Here is a 20023-nt window from a genome sequence, read left to right on the forward strand (position 1 = left end):
GGCCAGTCACTGCCTCTCAGCTTAACCTACCTCACGAGGTTATTGTTAAATGAGCAGGGGGAGAACCATGCACACCACCTTGAGCTTCCTGGAGAAGAAAGTGAGATATAAATGCAATTTATCAAGTATAATAATAATAATAATAATAATAAGTCACCACCAGCCATTATACTTCAGTTCTGAAATTCTGCCTGTTGAATTAGCTGGGATTCTGGTTCTCTAAACACACAAAACACACGGAAGAAAACCATTGTGGCTATTCAGCTGCCAACAGCAGTATTAGTCTGACACATCAGTGGCGGGAAGTGCCTGCTTTGTCCCTCCCCAGCCACTTGTGGTGCCTAGGTAAGGCGGAGGGGCGGAAAGGGCACGCTCGCTTCCTCCTCCTCTTTTCTGCCTATGGCAAAACCCGACAGGCGGCTCCCTCTCATCGGGAAAGGAGAGAATCGCGGCGCAGCCAGGCAACTTCACGCGGAAGTCCGCACTCCCAGAGCTGCGGGGACTCTGAAAGAGAGACGACAACACACAGGAGTGGAGAGACCTAAACGAAGCGTCCTGGGGGTCCCTGCGGGATTGTTCCTCTCATGCGGGATCCAGCTGAGTTCTAGCAAGGAGAGATCTTGTCCTGAGTCCTGATCTTGCTGCACGGGGGAACGGGAGAGAAGCACTTGATTTTTTTCCCACCATGCAGGTAAGGGGAAAAAGAAAAAAGAAAAGCGCATATGCCAAGCCCCTAGAGAGCCCGCCTTTTTCAAACTATTCCGTAGGTTTCATGCGGTCCAGCCGCTTCGGCTCTTGCCTTTATGAACGCTGCTGGTCTGCCCAGTCGCCTTCGAGGCAAGGAGAAAACTAGCGCGGTCCTTTCATGCGTGGATCGAGCGAGGGCTGCCGGGAGCACCTGTAAGGTTGTGTGGCTAAGGGCGGCCGGACAAAAAAAAATCTCTTGCTCTACTGACTGAGCTATGTAGAATAATTGGGTTTCATTTGGGAACAGTTCATGTCATCTATTTTTGCAAAGTGCACTCCCCCCCCCAAATTAACTTAAATGCTGAAAGTATAAGGGTTTATGTTTATATTTGTGTGCAGTGGGATCCTGTGAAGCAACTGCCACTCAGTTCAGGAGGGGGTCCTTGCTCTCAAGTAAGTTGGTATGGCATTGTAGCCTTAACTGCAATGGATACAACAATATTTAAACAGCTACTTGTTTTGCTTTGTTGCTTACCTTAAGTAGCTAACTGAAAGCTCGGTAATTTATGTTAAATATGCTTATCTACCTACCACTGCAATAAAAGTTTCCCAAGAGTTTCATACCTCCTAAGGCAAGGGTGGTGGCATACAGTCTGCTGAGCACTGGCAAAGGGGGAATAAGGCTGTAGTTGGTTCTTCCTTCCTTATTATTTGTTCCACGTTCCCACCATGTACACCTCCCCCCATTTATTCTGCATCCGCTAGTGTGCTCCCACTACATTCTGATGTGTGTGCCCCCCCCCATCCAGCTTTGATTTGAATTGAGAAAAATATCGACCTAGCTGTCTTTTAAGCTGGTAACGTGTACGCAGCCTGTAGCACTGAAGTTTGGATGCTGATGTTGCTCTGACCACAAAATAAGGAACCAGGAAACCACTCCAGTCCAATGATAAACAACCATTACCTTTCCTTGGGGGACATTTCGGGAAACATCATTCTGTGTTACAGGATGCACTAGGGCAAGAGATTACCTGATTAGACATTATGCAGAAGCAATGTCTGTACCTACCCTTTAAGCTTCCCCTGGACTTGTTAACTGTATCTGTTCTTCTTTGAGTATTACTTGAATCCTTCCAGTTCCCAGATGAACTGTATCTGAGTTACAGAGGAATATTTATTTAGTACCAAAAAGAAGATAGAGTCAGATGAAGAGCTAAGGTGATAACAAGTTTTCAATGTACTGTAGTGGAAGTCACAAAGCCAATTTATCTAAGCATTAATACAAACTGTCCCTAACCTACCCTGCCAACCTAACTCCTTGTGGCTTCATAACCTCAGTCTTTTAGCAGCTCATCCAAGTTCAACTTGAAGTGAAATATGCACTAAGAATGTAAGAATGCCTGTAAGGGACTGGTTGGACACCAAGCTCCCCTCCCCTCTGGTCTCCCTGAACCAGAAGAGGCATAAAGAGGGGGGAGCAAAGACAGACAGACATGCACAGTCTCAGATTGCTTTGGAAAAACCCTGAAGGGGTGCTTAGGAAGCTGTGGAGGAGGTGGGGACCTATAGTCTCAGCAACTGCTTCAAGGGGGCAAGACCTGCTGGAGAGGAGTTGCTGTGCTCATTAGGCCTGACATTCTGTGCAGGTCCTGTTTTTGCTAATAAAGAGTTAACTCCAACTGGCTTGGGTGATTTACTGCTGGTTCACTCCAGCCACTGACAGATGGTGACTACAAGGCATGGACCTATCATTACCCTATCCTGGGTCTTTCTTACACATTAGATTTACTAAACTTTCTTGCTCATACTTCCCAACTCTTCTGGAGGAAAACAGATTATCTAATTATGGAATATCCCTCATATTGAAAGTTGATTCAAAGGCATAGTGATGCCTACATGTTATGCATAGATAGGCATTAAAATATATGAACGTATGCCTCACTGGCCTGATTCGCACATCATGTTAACACATTGATAATGTTTTGCCAACCGTTGGTTTAACTGTTGCTTTGACACAAATAAGCAGGCTGTTCGTGCATGCAGCTCAAAAGTCCTCTCTTTGTACCTTCCCTGCCCATGGTCACACTGGGAGCAACAAGAAACAAACCTTGGCTTGCCATGTTGTCCAGATCTGGGCTTATGGTTTATTTTTCTTCAGACAAACCACTACCGGCAGCCAAGAGATCTCTACTTACCACTTGTGGCTTGTTTGGGGAAAACAAAGCACAAAGGCAGATTCGGACGCCTCAGCAAGCCAAGGACTGTGGTCTGTTGCAAAGCAGAGATTTTCAGCAATGCACTGTAGCATACTGCTTGTTCACATTAAACTATAGTTAAACACTGACTATGGTTTATTGTGATGTGCAAATACAGCCTCTATTGTCTCTCAATGCAGCAGGATGAAGCTATATGTCAGTTGGCTCCTTTATTTTTGGCTCATGCTTGAGTAGCATGCATAAGCATTCTCATCCATCCTGCCTCACATATTGGTCTCAATGAAGTGTGTGAAACTGGCTGAACCGAAACAAAAGATAGGACAACATTATTAGTGGATTTTTACAACTCTACACTTCTCTTTGGTTGTGAAGATTTTCTACTTGGAAAAAACCAGTTGAATTACTGGGTTAGTGAAATGCTCAGGAGGATTTAACAACAACCTCCTATTGCATAACATAATTTTCCTTAGGATTCTTTTTAAAATGATTTTTGTGCAGAGCATCTCTGCTCTGAAAAACACAGGACCTGAATTAGGGACCAGAGCAGATCTCAAACACCTGCTGCTTACCATAAAAATGCTATGCTAATCAGCCCTGCATGATGGAAGAAACTAGAAAATAAATCAGTAGAAATCTATATTTTGAAACACCCAGTGCAGTTATTCATTGGTAACTACGTAATTTCTTTTGACCCCCAAATGTTAAATATCTACCATACTTACTTGCTTTTGCTAGGCTGTCAGATCCTCAGTACTTGGGCTGGTTCTGATAATGGAGAGCCTGCCTATAATCAGAAGCAACAACAGAGGAGACATCCAGGATAGAGTTCGTAGCCCAATTTGGAAGATAAAACCAACATTACTACACAGCGGAGTAAGCTACACATCACACTATGCTATAATTACTGTGTGAGAGGTATTAAACACATCAAGTGTCATTTGCATAAGTACACAGACAGGTTTCTTTACTGAAAGTAAAATGTTGTTGCTATTATATCAGTTCCTAGGAAGTTATCAGTATGCATCTAGTGGGCCAGACATGTTCTTCTGGTTTTGGTATTGTCAGCTGAATGGTTGGTTTCACAGTTGGGCAACACTCAAGATTCTAATCAGTGTTTGAAAATCCACACAGTTATGATGTCTACTAAGAAGGAAGTAACTAGAGATATGTATATTTGTGTTGTTTCTGCATGTATCCAAATGTTGTAGTGTCGAATGCCGCTGTTCCAACCACTTCATTCCATTCCCCCTCTGCCTGCAAAAATCAATCAACGTTCTATGTCCGTTCTATATCTTCATTAGCCTGCATTTTGGGAGGGGGGTTCATCCCTTAGAGTTTTTTCCTTAAAGTGTTTTTTTTTGTACTTGGGTATACCCTGGAATTTCCCCAAGCCTGCTGATATTTCCTAGTGTGTCATTTTGTCTACATAAGGCCAGGCACTTGGAGAACGAATTCACTTGATGTAAGATATGATGCTATGTTGACTATGTTACTTTTGTTATAACTTAACAAGAAATATGGGGTTCTGGCATTCATCAGGCCTGCTTTGATATATAAGCAATGAGCTGAGCAATGGACTTTGTTGGGGCAATTCCTGCTATTCCTGGAAGCTCCCACAGGTGTGACAGAACCTAACTTAGTACTCACTTAGGTAACATAACTATGCCTGAGCTATAACATTTCAAACTTGCATGCTTGAATGGTTCCCCCCCCCCCCATACACATAAGATCTATCAATTTTTCTGTGTGGGTGTGTTGGGGAGTATAGGGCAGAAAACCATATGAGTGTGAAGATGTAAAACCAGACACAGGCTCACTAACAGTGAGAATGAGGCTGTGAATGACTTGCTGCCTCTATCCAACTTCCTCCCAGCTGCCATTCTCTGCCCCATTAACCTTTTCCAGCAGTGTGGTGGTTCTCAGTCTGGCCAGAATGAAGACAGTGAGAATACACACTTGTTCATGTAAGCAAATAATATGCAAATAAAAACTATCAAAAAACTTTTGACAATGTTTAATGTCCGTCACCAAAAAAGTTGCATATCTATATATATATAAATGTTCCCATTGCATGTGCAGGTGTTACCAACTTGCTCCGTAACCGCTGGACCAAACAGCATCAAATTAGGACACAGCATTCCATGACCATCAGGGAATAACATAGGATAATTAAATTTCAAAAAAACCACACCTGACATGCCTAAAATAAAGAATAAACGCAAAAAAATTGGCGCGCCTATTAGATGTCACCAGCAACAGCACTGACATCACAACCAGCAACCAATAGAAAGGCGCCACCCAACTCCCGAGGCGACAACTTACAGCCGCCTCCTCAAACGGCTGTCCGCCATTTGCGGCCTAACTTTCAGCCGCTGCCTCAAGGGGCCTGACAACGCATAACAAGCAGGCAGCTGTTCACAGAGAGGCGGGGGGGGCGGGGGGCGATAGAGCTGCTACTACACGACCAAACCTCAAGAGACAGGAGAGAGAGGCCAGGTTGCTATGGAAACGCAGGGCAAAAATGGAGGCCACCAACCCCCGAAGAAGCCGTCTGCGTGTGCGCCTTCCCAGGCCACAGCAATCAACAGCCTCTTTCCAGAACGCGAGCTCCATTTGCAATTATACAACAGTAAGCAACAGAGTTTCAGGGTGACCAGGGAAAGTGCAGGGGAGGGGAAGGTAGCAGGCAGAAATGTGGGGAAAGACAGAGAGGAGGCAGGCAGAAATTCAACGGGAGAAGCTGTGTGGAGGCAGTCAGAAGTGGAGGGGAATACGGAGAGGAGGCAGGCGGAAATTCAACAGGAGAAGCTGTGGGCATGGACAGTTTACATTTATATATATATAGATAGACAGATCTTCCTTTTCCATTTCACAAAAAAGCCACGGCAACGCATGGCCGGGCCAGCTAGTATGGGATAAAGTATGGGATAAAAAGACTGGTCCTCTTACAGATCAGTGACTGGTTAAAGAAAAGGAAGCAGAGAGAGGAATAAATGGACAAGAGTTTACAGGATAGTCATTTTGTAACAGAGGGGAAATACTAAAAATTGTAATTTGGGGTGGGGGCTTAGCTTCATATTGCAAGCAGAGGGAGTCTCAGTAATGTACTCAGCTATAGGCTAGTTCTAACCATGGGTTTATTTCTTAAATAAAATTGTATTTTTTATTTGTATAAATAAAAATATTTATTGTTTTATTTTATTTATACCAACCTATACCTGCAGGTCTCAGGGCGGTTACTACATAAAATCACAATATAAAAATACATAATAAAAATAAAAACAACCCAATAAACCCCCTTCTCCCTAGTTATAATTGAGGGAGACATCCCCTTACTCCTCTATTCTTTTTCATTTCTTCACATTTCCAGTCTTTTCTTCCTTCCTGTCTCTTTCTCTGTCATTTCTTGTTTTATCTTCAAAGGCAAGCAGTGTGCTGGCTGCTTGTGCAGTAGGAGAAGTTTAGAATAAACCCAGAAATGGACAGTTTTCACAATGGAGGAATGTAAGAATTGCCCCTCATTGGTACTGCAATGAAGTGCTTGTGTTCTCTATTCGCTGAAGCTAGCTGTGCCCTCTCTTGTGTGCCTCATTAGCCTAAGTCTGTCTGATGGACATCTGTACAGATTGAATTGCTTACAAGTAGTTTTTGCAATACTTAACTTGTGTTCTTTATAACGTTGAACAAGTAAGAGGCAGGATTCAGTCCTCATCCCCCCCCCCCCCGGCAGACAGGAAATGCTAAAGAGAACCAGATTCGTTTCACTGGTTAAAATGAACTTTTAAAGAACATAGTTTATACTCTGATAATGGATACTCTGATAACGTATGATAGTGAACAAGTACAGTATCACCTTCACTTGGTTAATCTGTAACTTTATTAACCTGCAACTCTGACCCCAATTTAGCTCAGATCCTGAAAACTATAACTTTATGGCAATGGTATATTTGTCTGGGGCAAATAAATGCATCAGACTATTGTTGTCAATATATAATGTAGGAAAAATTAATCACCTTAGTTTTTTATTTCTTGGATTCCTGCTTGAGCAGTTTGATTTAATGCATTCATTTCAAGCCTTATCTTTACAGAGGCAGCGATCAATATTGTACCTGTCTCCAATCAGGTTCTTCTTATGATACTTATGCTTTGACACTTATTTCATATTAGAATTATCAACACTTTGCTGGTTTTGCTCCTGCACCTTTAACAGCAACCTTCTAGATACTTAACAGGTGAAACCGCTTGTAGTTAGCTCAGGCTGTTTAATTTAGCAATGCAACAATTACATTTATAGGAACAAGGCCAGCAAAAAAAGTTGAGAATGTTTAGGAATTATGGGAAAACAAAGATTTGATAAGTGCAATGACATTTTGTGGTCATAAAAGAAAAGCTATGTTTTAACTTTTAAAATCTCTTTCTCTAGGATGAAATTGCGCTGATGCCTTTATCTCCCTTTGAAGACCATGAGGCTCTAAACTCAGTAAGTTATAGACCTTCATTTCAAGCAGTAGCCTTTTAAAGCCCAGATGGACGTTCCTTTATTTTTTATTTTTTTCAAAATGGAGATCCAGAACAAGGCATATTCATTCTAATCTTATATATTGCTCAGAGATCAGGCATGCTGGCTAGGGATAATGGGAGTTGGGAGGCAATCAGACTTCATCTGGAGGGCTAGAAGTTTTTCACCCCAGTCCTAAACTAATAATACTGGTTACTAAAAATATACTTTCAGCCTTGCACACCTCTGCAGCAACCTGTGGGTTGCTTTATATAAATTGTTCAAATGAGTCAGCAATATTTGACAATTTGAAACCAGGATATTGTTCAGTTTGCTGCATAGGTAACCTGAATAGACAGCTAACTACCGGTATGTTAGACTTTTGTAGCAAAACCTACGGTATTGTGGCACCTTAAAGACTAACAAACCTATTGTGACAGAAGCTGAAGTGGAATGCAGTCTTTCTTCATTTTGATATATAAATGAATAGCCAGGCACCGTCATTAGACAGAATGAGATGGCCACCTCAGTAAGTAGATTTTTGGGTGTCAATGAAAGGGCAGCAAATTATTTGTTATGCAGTTTATTCTTTTGTATATTTCCTGCCAGAGATGTGCTGGGGTGGGGGAATGAGTGCCATTTGGTGATCTGCCTCAGACAACAAAATGTCTTGGGTCAGTCCTGATTAATTGTTACCAAATCACCCCTCCTTTTAAAAAGGAAAAAAAGAGGTGGAAATGTTATGTGTTGAGCAGAATTAATGATGTTAGGTTAGCTGGTAGATAAGAAATGGTACCTAAAACCCATTACCTCAGCCAAGCCTGCCATTTCAGTAAAAGGGCAAACAGGAATATATGAAAATACTTGGGTATTCTGAGCCCCTTGGCATCTATCCTGATTTGGTACTGTGTATCTGTTAGAATAGTGTTTGAGATGTCAGTCATCTTCTCCATAATCGTATTTACATGGATCAAATATCAGAGAGATGTTTATTTAAAAAAAAAATTAAAAAAATGAATCCATGGGGAATGGATGGTTGTGATTGATTGGTAGAGTAGTTGAAATTTTTCGCCTCTTTTATTCCTTTTTCTCAGTAACCCTAACTTTTTCTTACTCATTGCAAACTTGGTTGTCTAAGAGGGCAGTGAAATGGTTACCTAAAAACAAAATAGGGGTTTCTACATACACTGAGGACTCCCCAGGTATGTAAAAGCTGCAAATGGAAAGGAGACCCCTTGCTTCCTAGTGAGGTCTACACACAAGCAAAGCCCTTGGGACCATTATACTGGGACAAATATCTGACAGCTGTTGCAATACATTGGAACAGTAGAGGGGAAAAATGTAAAATGGTGACCTTCCCAAAAACTTTGGGAAATTTGATAGTTGTGAAGCTCAAGATGGCCACCACCAAATAGTAATATTTTAAAAACATTTTCCCTTGCAGAAGTCTGATAATCAAATACTGTGTTTTCCCAAAAATAAGACACTGTCTTATTTTTTCCCCCTCAAGAAAATACACTATGGCTTATTTTCGGGGGATGTCTTATTTTAACCGCTCTGTGGTTATGGGGTCACGAAGAGTCAGACACGACTAAACGACTAAACAACAACAATAACCTCATACACAGATCTTTATAAAGAGAACAAGCTAGCAGTACATACACTACTGATTCAATGCTGCCGTCTCTGCATGGACATAATCATTTCTCAAGCAGAATTTGACAGAAGCGACCTTCGAGTATGACCGACAGCAGTACGTTAAATCTTGCATAGGTGAAAGCATGTCTGTGTTTTAAAACTGTTAAGCTTTGCAGTTATGATGGGTGTGTGTGGAGAAGACTAGGTGGGGAAAAATCGTACCAAGGACAATTTTTTTTCTTATTGTAGCTAAATTATTCTGTTGCTCAGTAGTTCTTCCTGACAGCTCCCTGCCAATTATATGCTTGGTGGCAAACAGTGGTTTGCTGACGCAAGATGTGTAAAGCAACTCTCACTACTGGATCTCAGTAGCACGTGGGGACTTGTAGTTTTCTCCCATGGCAGAGATTAATGGAAGTGTGACTGCAGGACAGGAGGACTGTCATGTATGTGAGATGAGTATGTTAGATGGAAAGTACGCTAATGGGGAAGGTGATATTTCAGTGTCTACTGGAAGGGAAATAATATTTACAGATCATATATATATGTGGGAGTAAGAAACTTTTGCATCATTCTACGAGTTGATACAATTTGTTGTTTTCTTTGACCAGTTCCCAACCAAATGGGATTTTGTCCTAGTTTGTGATGATCACAGCCTCAACAGTGAGAAAGATAAGAAGAAGAAAAGTTTTCTGGAAGAACTGTACAGGAAAGGGTTCATTATCAAGGTGAGACTTACATTTTCCCAAGCAAAGGCGGCACCATGTTCTTTTTTTAATTTAATTTTTATTTTTACAACATACAGGGGGGGAAAGATAAAAGAAAATTACAAAAAATAAAAGGATACATTAAAAAAGCCCTACCACCCTGTGATGACTTCCAGCCTTTCCCATATTGCGCTTTTTGTTTCTTTGTTTTTGTATATACCTATATCTGTAATTCTTCCCTTTCCTGCATTTATCTGTTTGAGCCTTCTTGAGATCCTTTCTAGCTATGGAACTGATGCCAGCATTTGGGGGTCTTTCGTGGCAAGAGACCTATAGCCCTACCCTACTGAGGATAGAATTAATGCTGGGAGAACAGGGCTCACTTTCTCTGCTTGGAGCAAACCACTTTCTCCAAATGAAGATTGTCTGCAGAGGAAAAAATGCTCTGTTTCCTCTTTTCCCAAATGGAGTATTTCCTCCTGTGTAGAGGAAGTGATTTGAAGCCAAACAGAGGGACAGAATCATAGAAATGTTTAGCTGGAAGGGGCACTGGTGGTCATCTGGTCCATTGCCCTGCAGTGCAGTACTCTTTTGCTCAACATGGGACTCGGACAGGCGACTGAGATTAAGAGTCTCATGCTCTACCACATACACTTTGTTTGGAGGAAAATGTTTGGATTAAAACTGCTTCCTCCAAATGGATATTTTTTTCTCCTTCTGGAGGCATCTGCTGAGAGGAAAATGTTCTGCTTTGACAAGGCAGTTTGACTCCAAACAGCTTCCTCCAAATGATTACAGCAAGCCCCTTCAGCTCTGGGAGTGTGCCTTGAAGTCAGCTGTTTGATGCTGAACCACCTCTTCAAATGAGACCCATGTATTACATTGATAAAGCAGCAATTGGAAAATACCTGTCCAGTGCCTCTCACAGTCCATGATGCATTATTTCCTCCACTTTATTCTCCCTATTCTCTCTGTTGCTTAGATGATTAAAGATGAAAAGCTCTTTTATGGAGTTCAGGCCCCAAGTGTAATGTTCAGAAAGTACCAGTGGCTTCTGAAGAATATTGACACCGATTCAGAAGTAATATCTGGAGTGCAGCAAGAGGACTATTGGGAAGTGATCAGTACAACAAGGTAAAAAATATCCCCTAACCCCACTCTCTAGTACTGTACATGTGTCAGCTACTATGCACAGGGAAAGGAACTTTAGGCCTAGGGGCCAATGCTTTTCATTAGGGCATTGGGCATCCTCAGGCTGTGCCCCTCACCAGCTCTACACTATGTATCCTCCAGTGTTTTTGCTTGGCTAGTATGTGCTCTTGAACTGTGATAATGCTGCTTGCTGGCCTAGATGAAGTTGTGTGTACACTCTTGCATGGGTAGAGTGTAGCCTGCTGTATAAAGGTAAGAGTTGCACTTGTTGCTCTACCCATTTTTGTCTCTGCCAACCTCCCACTGCCCCTGAAGATTCTCTATGAAATAACACAGCGCTTTGGTAAACGGTGTTTCCATGCGCTGCTCTGGTTCGCCAGAAGTGGCTTTGTCATGCTGGCCACATGACCTGGAAGCTGTACGCCGGCTCCCTCGGCCAGTAAAGTGAGATGAGTGTCGTCCGCAACTGGATCTAATGGTCAGGGATCCCTTTACCTTTACCTTGGTTGAAAAAGTTTACCTACTCCAGCAATAGCCAAAGCCCATTCTGAAACATTCCAGTAGAATGGAGCTGTTCACCACATGGTTACAATGACTTTTCCCATAGGAAGGTTTGTGTCGACATAGAGAATACTGTGCCAATTGTAGGCTTTTATCTGAAACCTTATAGTCAAGGATTAGGGGCTGAAAGTGATAGTGGTTGATAACCACTTAAGTATGGAGCATCTCATCCATGCTAGGGCTACATATTATTCTTTCCCTGGCATGTGCTGGACAAATTAGAGTTGCTGCCATTTTAAAGGATCTTTACTTTTAAGAACTGCATTATCAGGCATAAGTTTCTTTCTTGGCATGGATAGGGATAGCTGCACTTCTTATTTGCTGTCCATTGGTAAATTTAGTCTGTTCTTGCTATTTCTCAATTCTGTGTTTTAGAATACGTATTGTCAGCTTTATCCTGCAGAACACAAAGATTCAAAGCACCAAAGGTATGGGAAGATTTTTCTCTTTGTTTATATGATACAATCAATGTATTTTCCCCTTCTGGTTTGCTGTATCCATTCTACAAGTAAAATTAAGAACTTAAGTGCTGTTTACTACACAATCTTGCATTTGTATGCATACAGTCATTTTTGCATGCTGAAGGATATGTTACCTGTTAACATGAGTATTATTTAAGCAATCATCTGGCTGCTAATCAACCTGTGATGAGCTGAGAGTACACACCCAGAGAGAGAGATTTAACTAGCAAAAATATTATTACGCCAGTTTTCACTTACAGCTCAGTGCTTGCTTTGCAACAGACTTGTGCTGGTATAATCAGTTGACCATAGTGTGATGCTGTTACCTGTGAAACCCAGGTCTAAATTCCCACTCAGAACTACCCAATAAATATTTTACATTCTAAAGCCTGGATGCAAAAAGTACCTACATTTAAATGGTAAGATATATGCTATTAATATTTATTATATTTATATATCACCTTGCCCCTGAAGATCACAGGGTGGTTTACAGTATAAAAGCACAAAATGAAGAACATAACAACAACCACAACAACCCAGCACATTTTAAAGTCTATAGATTGTTTAATCAGCCCGAGACGTGGGTGAAGAGGAATGTTTTTTGCCCAGTGCCAATTGAGCCTCCCTGGGGAGAGCATTCCACAAATGGGGAGCCACTGGAAAGAAGGCCCATTCTCTTTTTTTTTTAATTTTAAAATAGCTTTATTTAATTTCAGACTTCTAAAATACAACCATATCAAATCAACCAATAGAAACAAACAAACAAACAAACCCCCTAAGGAACATATAATCTAGACATTATAATCCACAAAAAATAATATTTGAAAAAACAAAACACACAGAAAAAAAGCAAAGAATTATAAATAACAATTAAAAATTGACTTCCAATTGTCTGTATATCGCTTCCCTTAATAATGAAACAAAACTTGCTATACCTTATACAGTGATTGTAAAATATATAACTAAATAAATAGCTCACATTTTCATATAAATCTCCCCACATATATCTCAATCTAAGCAAATCACCAAATCCGTTCTTATACCTTCTTTTTTCAGATAGTCTTCCACATATTTCCACTCAGCCTTAGATCTTTGTTTGGATATATTTCGAATTGCTGCCGTCATCTTAGCCAAATTCATGAATTCCACTAATTTAATCAACCATTCTTGAATTGTCGGAATTTTCTCCCCTTTCCAGTTTTGGGCTATAAGTAACCTGTGGCTGCATTTAGAACACAGGTTGCGGAGACAGACAGCTTTCTAGGTACCTCAAATAATTTGTTGGAGGTCCCGAGCCACAAGGATGCTAGGTTGGCCTCAACTAGGGCCAGGGCCTTCTCAGTACTGGCCCCGACTTGGTGGAACAGTCTGGCACAAGAGACCAGGGCCCTGCGGGATTTGGCATCTGACCGCAGGGCCTGCAAGACGGAGCTGTTCCACCTAGCCTTTGGGTTGGTTTCAGTTTAACCCTGATGTTTCATTCTTTTGGTGTGATTGGTGGGCTACTTAAAAATGAGGCTGCAGTTTAGATTTAATTTTAAATTGTATTCTAATCTGTATTTTAATTAATTGTTTTATGTTTTTGTTGTGATTTTATTGGTGTTAGCCGCCCTGAGCCCGATTTGGCGGGAAAGGGCGGGGTATAAATAAAAATTTATTATTATTATTATTATTATTATTATTATTATTATTATTATTATTATTACCTGGAACAGCTGCAACTTGTGATAAAAAGACTGTGTTCCTGTTCAGACATACAAGTGATTGGCTTTTGCTGCTTCATTTCAAGATAACCATAAATACTTGAGTGTCTAGCCCTAGTTTATAGGTTCAGAAGTATGTTGTAAAAACTCTCTTTTGTCTTTGTCATCCTCTTGTTTCTGCCCTGCACTGTTAGAGAACCTTCATGATCTGATAAAGATGAAAGTCTTTGAAACAGCATTTCCTTTACATGAGGTGAGAAAATTTGAAGGCCAAGCTAGACTTAACATTAATTATATGAATGCAATTAATGTGTATGTTTTAAAAAAATGTAAATCGTAGGGTCAGGGGAAACAACAGAAGAATCATGGGGTGGAGAGATTTTAATCCTTTCTTCCCAGACTTTGTCTCAGTGAAATTCTCCCCAGACTAAACTAAATATATCTGAAAATAAATTATCAAATAGTTAAACATAATCAATAAAGAAGAGCATAATCCTAGGAGATATATTAGCATTTCTGTTCAGTATTGAACTCTGTGATCATTGACTAGTCTGGTTAAGGTTGATGGGAGTTGTAGTCCAAAAAACCTGGAGGATACCAGGTCAGGGAAAATTTATATAGTCTGTGTTAAATAGCTCTTTATTTCAGCTCTGAGTCCTGGACTGAACAACAGCTTAGCCGCCTGGCTTATATAGTACTCAGTAACTCGCAACAGTAACAAACTCCCTCTAGCTACCCAATCCATGAACAGCAATCTCAAGCCTTCATTTGCATTTTGGGGAGGACCTGAGTGGAAACCGCAGCCACGGTGGGCAGAGTGAGAACTGCAGCCAGGGTGGCCAGAATGAGTACTGCAGTTAAACGTAATATATAAAACATCCTGTCAAGCACTCTAATACATATAACCATATTATTAAATTCAGAGGGAGAATCTGGGTGCATTTCTGAAGATGAATTGGGCCCGATGGAGAGACATCCTCTATCAACAGCCAATTGAACAAATCAGGTAAGGGAAAATAATGCAAAAAATCCTCACCCTATTAATAGTAGGGAAGGTGTTCTGAAGTGCAGAAACCCACTATTAGAAAGGTCTCATCACATTAATCCATCTAGTAAATTTGAACTTGATGTACAGGAGGGGAATTGAACTGGGATAATATTTAATTCCTCCCTCCCTCCCTACTCTCACCCCACCCCCACTGGAAGAAGTTATTGGGTGTTAGAATCATTTGCAATAAATGTGGAAGGATGGTGGCAAGTAAGTACCTGCTAAACTGGCTGATCTTTTTAGAGTGGGCACTGTGGGTTAAACCACTGAGCCTAGGGCTTGCCGATCAGAAGGTCGGCAGTTCGAATCCCCACGATGGGGTGAGATCCCGTTGGTCGGTCCCAGCTCCTGCCTGTTGGCATATTAAACTGAGCAACTGCGCAACAAAAGGTTGAGGAGACTGTAAAGCATAACTAGCAGTTGATTTAATTAAAGGAAAAATAACAGAAATTACATTAGCTATAAAAACATTACAGAAACATGACCCATCCAGTGACCCACCACCTAGGGTACTGAGAGAGGTACGCAGACCTCCTTATATACTATGTCTGATTGCTGATACGCCTTAAATCAATACAAACTTAACATCACCTGCTGTACTGCCCCACAGCTGCAAAACTAGGTCAGTTCATTTCCTTCTTTCTTTTAATGAGATACACATTTCTGTGGAACAGTAATGAACCTTAAACTGTAACCACTCAACACTGCCCACCTAGCAGTTCGAAAGCACTTCAAAGTGCAAGTAGATAAATAGGTACCGCTCCGGCGGGAAGGTAAACGGCATTTCCGTGTGCTGCTCTGGTTCGCCAGAAGTGGCTTTGTCATGCTGGCTACATGACCCAGAAGCTGTATATGCCGGCTCCCTCGGCCAGTAACACAAGATGAGCGCCGCAACCCAGAGTCTGACACGACTGGACCTGATTGTCAGGGGTCCCCTTTACCTTTACCTAATGCCTTCCACATGTTGCTGGACTACATCTCTGACTATTGGCCATGCTGGCTAGGACTGATGGGAGTTGGAGTCCAACAACATTTGGAGATCTACAGGTTCTTCCCCACCCCTAGTTACATTAAGACAAGTATTGCTCTTTTGATAATAGCATCAAGCTTTTGTGTTTGTTTTCCAGGATATATTTTGGAGAAAAGATTGCCCTTTATTTTGCCTGGTTGGGTTGGTATACTTGCATCTTGTTCATGGCTGCTGTGCCAGGCATTATCCTTGTCATATATGGGTTAATTAGCTTCAGTTCCAGTCAAATCAGGTGAGTAAACATTATGACAAAACAAGTTTTGCATATGGAAGCTGGTGAACTATGTGCAAGCTGCCTGTGTGCACAAATGTTCACAAGTCTTTGCATGCCTTTGTGAAAGAATGTATGCACCTCAGAGAGTGTAAGCAGGCCCATGCAAGCTTGGCTGAAGCCCAGGGCCAGCTCAGCTGTCTGAGGCCTGGGACAAGTGTACCTAGCTTCCACCCCTCCCACTGCATGGGACTGCATGTAAGCACTAATAGAATAATATATAATTTCGCGTCATACACTTTGGCCTGTCTGTGGCTGCTACATGTGAGATTATGGCAGGATTGTTTGGGCAAATGGCAATGTAACAACCTTGCTGAAGTTAAGCAGCAATTACCAATGACAGGATCTGAGGCCACCTGGGAATACATATATTCCATCTTGATGCCATCATGAAAGAAAGGCAAAATATAAATGTGATAGAGTCAAACAACAACATGTAGCTGCAGTCCTCATTTGCTTTGGTTGTAATATCGTATTAGACTAAGACAGGCTGCTGCATAATTCAAAGTGCTGGTGCTGACCTATAAAGCCTTACATGGCTCAAGACCTCAGTACCTTAAGGACTGCCTCTCCCTATGCAAACCAACCCAGACCCTGTGTTTGTAATCTGAGGCCCTTCTCTATGTCCCCACTTCCTTAGAGGTTCAAAGGGTGACAACATGAGAAGGGGCCTTTTCTGTGTTGGCTCCCCATCTGTGGAATGCTGTCCCCAGTGAGGCTTGCCTGGCACCATCATTACATGTCTTTAGGCACTAGGCGAAAACATTCCTCTTTACCCAGGCCTTCAGCCATTAAATAACCTATGGCCTGTTTAAGATGGTGGTGGGTACTGTTGTTATGATGATTTTATTATTATGCTGAGTATTTTATGCTCTGTATTATGTTTTTATTATTATGCTGTGTAAATTATGTTCATAATGTTGTATACCACCCTAGGATCTTTGGATAAAGGGTGGTATATAAATCAAATAAGTGAATAAATAAAATAAGATGAATAATTGTTGCCTTAATACTGACCTGCTACACATCCAAGAACATGTATGATTACTATCTGTAATGGAAGTTGTGGGTGTTATAATTGGGGCTAACAAATTGGCTTGTATCTCCTCACCTGTTCTGATAGCATGTGGGCAAAGAAGACTGTCTCTTAGTTCCGTGTACTGCTCTGCCTTTGCCCTGTTGTTCAGTAGGATTAACATTGGGCAAATCAATCTCTATACCCTCTGCTACCCTTCCTGATTTAGCAAGGAAATCTGTGCAGCCAATACTACTATGATGTGTCCACTCTGTGACCAGAAGTGCCCTTTTTGGCCGTTGTCAGAAACTTGCACATATGCCCAGGTAAGATTAACCTACATAAAACGTATATTATTTGTCTCTTGTTGTGGAGTCCTCTAACGTTGCCCACTCCTAAGGATGTAAAAGATTCACTGTTGATTATGATTGCTTTGTGAAGATTAAGAATAACCTCTCAAAATACACAGAGATATTAGAGACTTTGTCTCCTTTGCCAATCTAGATATTCCCTGTATTTGTGCCTGAATGGTAATGAGCACCCCACTTTTATTCCTTATACACCTCTCACTGTTTCCCAATTTTTCAATGGGTACAGCTTTTCAGTGGAAAGTTGTTGTTTCAAACACAGTTTTCCTTAGCACACCTAGTGACTTTCTTCTTCTTCTTCTTCTTTTTGCTGTTAGGACTCTCCCCGCAACAGTGACTCTTATTTCTTTCCCTTACAATTTAGGTCACCCACTTGCTTGACAATGAAGGGACAGTTCTCTTCGCAATATTCATGGCTGTCTGGGGTAAGCTTTAGCATAGGTTGATCTAGAACCTGTTGTAAATTTTATGACAAATCCCGTTCTTAACTGTAAACCCCTCTTCTATACCCAGGACAGTGAGGGGTGCTAGACCATTATTTTGCTATGGTGAAATGAATGCAATATTCAACACAGATGTGGCTAAAGTGTATTTTTGCATCTAAGAATGAAATGTAACTCTAGAAAACACATAAATGTTAGTTGATATAATATAGATCCTTCGGGGTCCTTCTGAGATTAAGCTCATCATGACTCATACTCTGAAAGGCCCTTTGTTTAGTTTTCTCTGGAATGGCTGGATTTATTTCAAGCTAACTTTCTCTTATTTCCTGCACACTATAAAGCTAACTGGTCTATAGTTGAGTGGAGGGACCCCTGTAAGAAGACAGACAATATATATTCAATTCTATGTTTTGATTCTAAATTTATAGCCACTGTATTCTTGGAGTTGTGGAAGAGAAGGAGAGCTAAAGTTGTCAGTTTCTGGAAGTTGTATGTGTGGGATGAAGAAGAGGTAAGGTTAACTTTCATATATCCATCTTTATATATGTGTTCACTGTGGCAGTCCTACTCTTGATCTGAACAGGAAGAAAGGTCTTTACTGCTGCCCATGGTTGTGAGGAAAATCTCTTCAGGTTTGGGTCCTGCCCTTTGGACTTGATATGATTTCATTTTTTTTTTTTATAAGATTTTTATTATTTTGCAATAAAACAAGAGAAAGACATAACATAACATAAACACCAACATTAACACAATAAAAAACACATTACATAAACACAATCGACAAAGAGAACAATTAAAACAAAACCAAAACCAATACATACCTAAACTGGAACACCAATCTATCTCTTACTACTTAACAAAATCTAGTTTCTGATCTTCTAAAGGGACCTCCCCCGCTTTCCCTCCTCTGCCTTCACTACTAATATACTTTGGTAACATCCATTTTTAACATTACAATTCATTATCCAACCTTTTATACTATCATAAAAACTTAACATCTTATAGTATCATGAAATAATTCTTAAATCAATCTTATACTTCTTTTCACTTAAGCTGCTGCTATTAGTCAGTTACATATCTCTTCACTAATTCAAAATTCCCAAAATCGTAACATCAAAATCTTAAAACTTAACATCAAAATCCTAAAATCTTAACACACTATCTTCAGGGTACCATAAATCCATCCTAATTCAATTTTTATCATTTTCACCCTATTCCCCTTCTCACCATTTTTCTGCTCTCTCCCATGCCCCCCCACCATTCATCTTTACATTCCCCTCTGTTGTCCTTGTTCAGTATCATCTTATAGTTTATAAATCTCCTCCTTGGGCACCAGCTCTCCTCTCCCAGCAACTCCATTTCGCAATTTTGATTTCCTTCCACTTGTGTCTTCAAAAATCTTCTCACCTTCATCTCTGGACTCCCACTCCAGAGACTGAATCTTGTAGCTCCAGTCAAAACATCAGCCCTGTGTCTCTCACTACACCAGGGCCGTCCATTTACCTGGGGTTGCTGAATCAATTCGTCCCATTTCTCCAGCACCTCCCCCAGTTCCCTGGAGAAGTCTGCTTCCAAATTATCAAAATTCTCCCAGATCTGGCTGGTCTCTCCTGCTCCACAACAAATTTCTTTGAAATTACGCCCTAACCAGTCCATTTTCCGATTCACAAACTCCAATTGCAGAAGGATTGTTCTTTGTTCCTGGGTAATACCCGGATCTAGAATCAGTTTAAAAGCGAAAGCAAGCATGGTTGGAGAAGACAAAGGGTGTCAAATGTCAGTAATTTTCCATCTTGCGTATTAGTTTTCCAGCGCCATTTTCCCTGAGACAGGGTGCCAAAAATAACTCCAAAAGCCACAGAAGAGATATTTCCACAATCTTCAATCCCTCAAATTGGGATTTAATCCATCTTCTCTGTCAAAGTGCTTCGTAGCAACATTGTATCTAGTGATGCAGCTGCAGCCGCTTGAAACTTAATTACCTCCTCTGCACAACAAAGGAGAGGGACGGGCTTCCTTTTAACCTCCCTCCCGGTTGCCAATTATTCAAATGTAAATCCAATTAGTCCCGTACTTACAGCAGCCGGGGTTCTTCTTTTTTCTTTGAAGTTAGCAGGAAAAGCTTGGTGCTCAGGTCTGGCAGAATCGCTGCTTTGATCTCCTGGGGGGGTGCATCCGCCTCTCCAGTCCCGTGTCGGAGCTCCGCTCGCTTGATTTCCCCCCCT

The 20023-nt window shown here is 41.1% G+C and overlaps 1 protein-coding gene across 1 annotated transcript in view; it reads left to right on the forward strand.

Annotated features, from left to right (window-relative positions):
* Window positions 1-639: 639 nt before the first annotated feature.
* ANO9 (anoctamin 9) overlaps window positions 640-20023 on the forward strand; it is a 40749-nt gene continuing 21365 nt past the window's right edge. The window contains exons 1-11 of the mRNA XM_033156387.1: window positions 640-691; window positions 7327-7383; window positions 9651-9767; window positions 10729-10880; window positions 11835-11887; window positions 13818-13876; window positions 14547-14629; window positions 15799-15933; window positions 17217-17313; window positions 17720-17780; window positions 18227-18309. Coding sequence (XP_033012278.1) covers window positions 686-691; window positions 7327-7383; window positions 9651-9767; window positions 10729-10880; window positions 11835-11887; window positions 13818-13876; window positions 14547-14629; window positions 15799-15933; window positions 17217-17313; window positions 17720-17780; window positions 18227-18309 — 903 coding nt within the window. The 5' untranslated portion in view covers window positions 640-685. The remainder of the gene's footprint in view (window positions 692-7326; window positions 7384-9650; window positions 9768-10728; window positions 10881-11834; window positions 11888-13817; window positions 13877-14546; window positions 14630-15798; window positions 15934-17216; window positions 17314-17719; window positions 17781-18226; window positions 18310-20023) is intronic.

The sequence above is a fragment of the Lacerta agilis genome, chromosome 1, assembly GCF_009819535.1.
Source record: "Lacerta agilis isolate rLacAgi1 chromosome 1, rLacAgi1.pri, whole genome shotgun sequence".
Taxonomy (NCBI): domain Eukaryota; kingdom Metazoa; phylum Chordata; class Lepidosauria; order Squamata; family Lacertidae; genus Lacerta; species Lacerta agilis.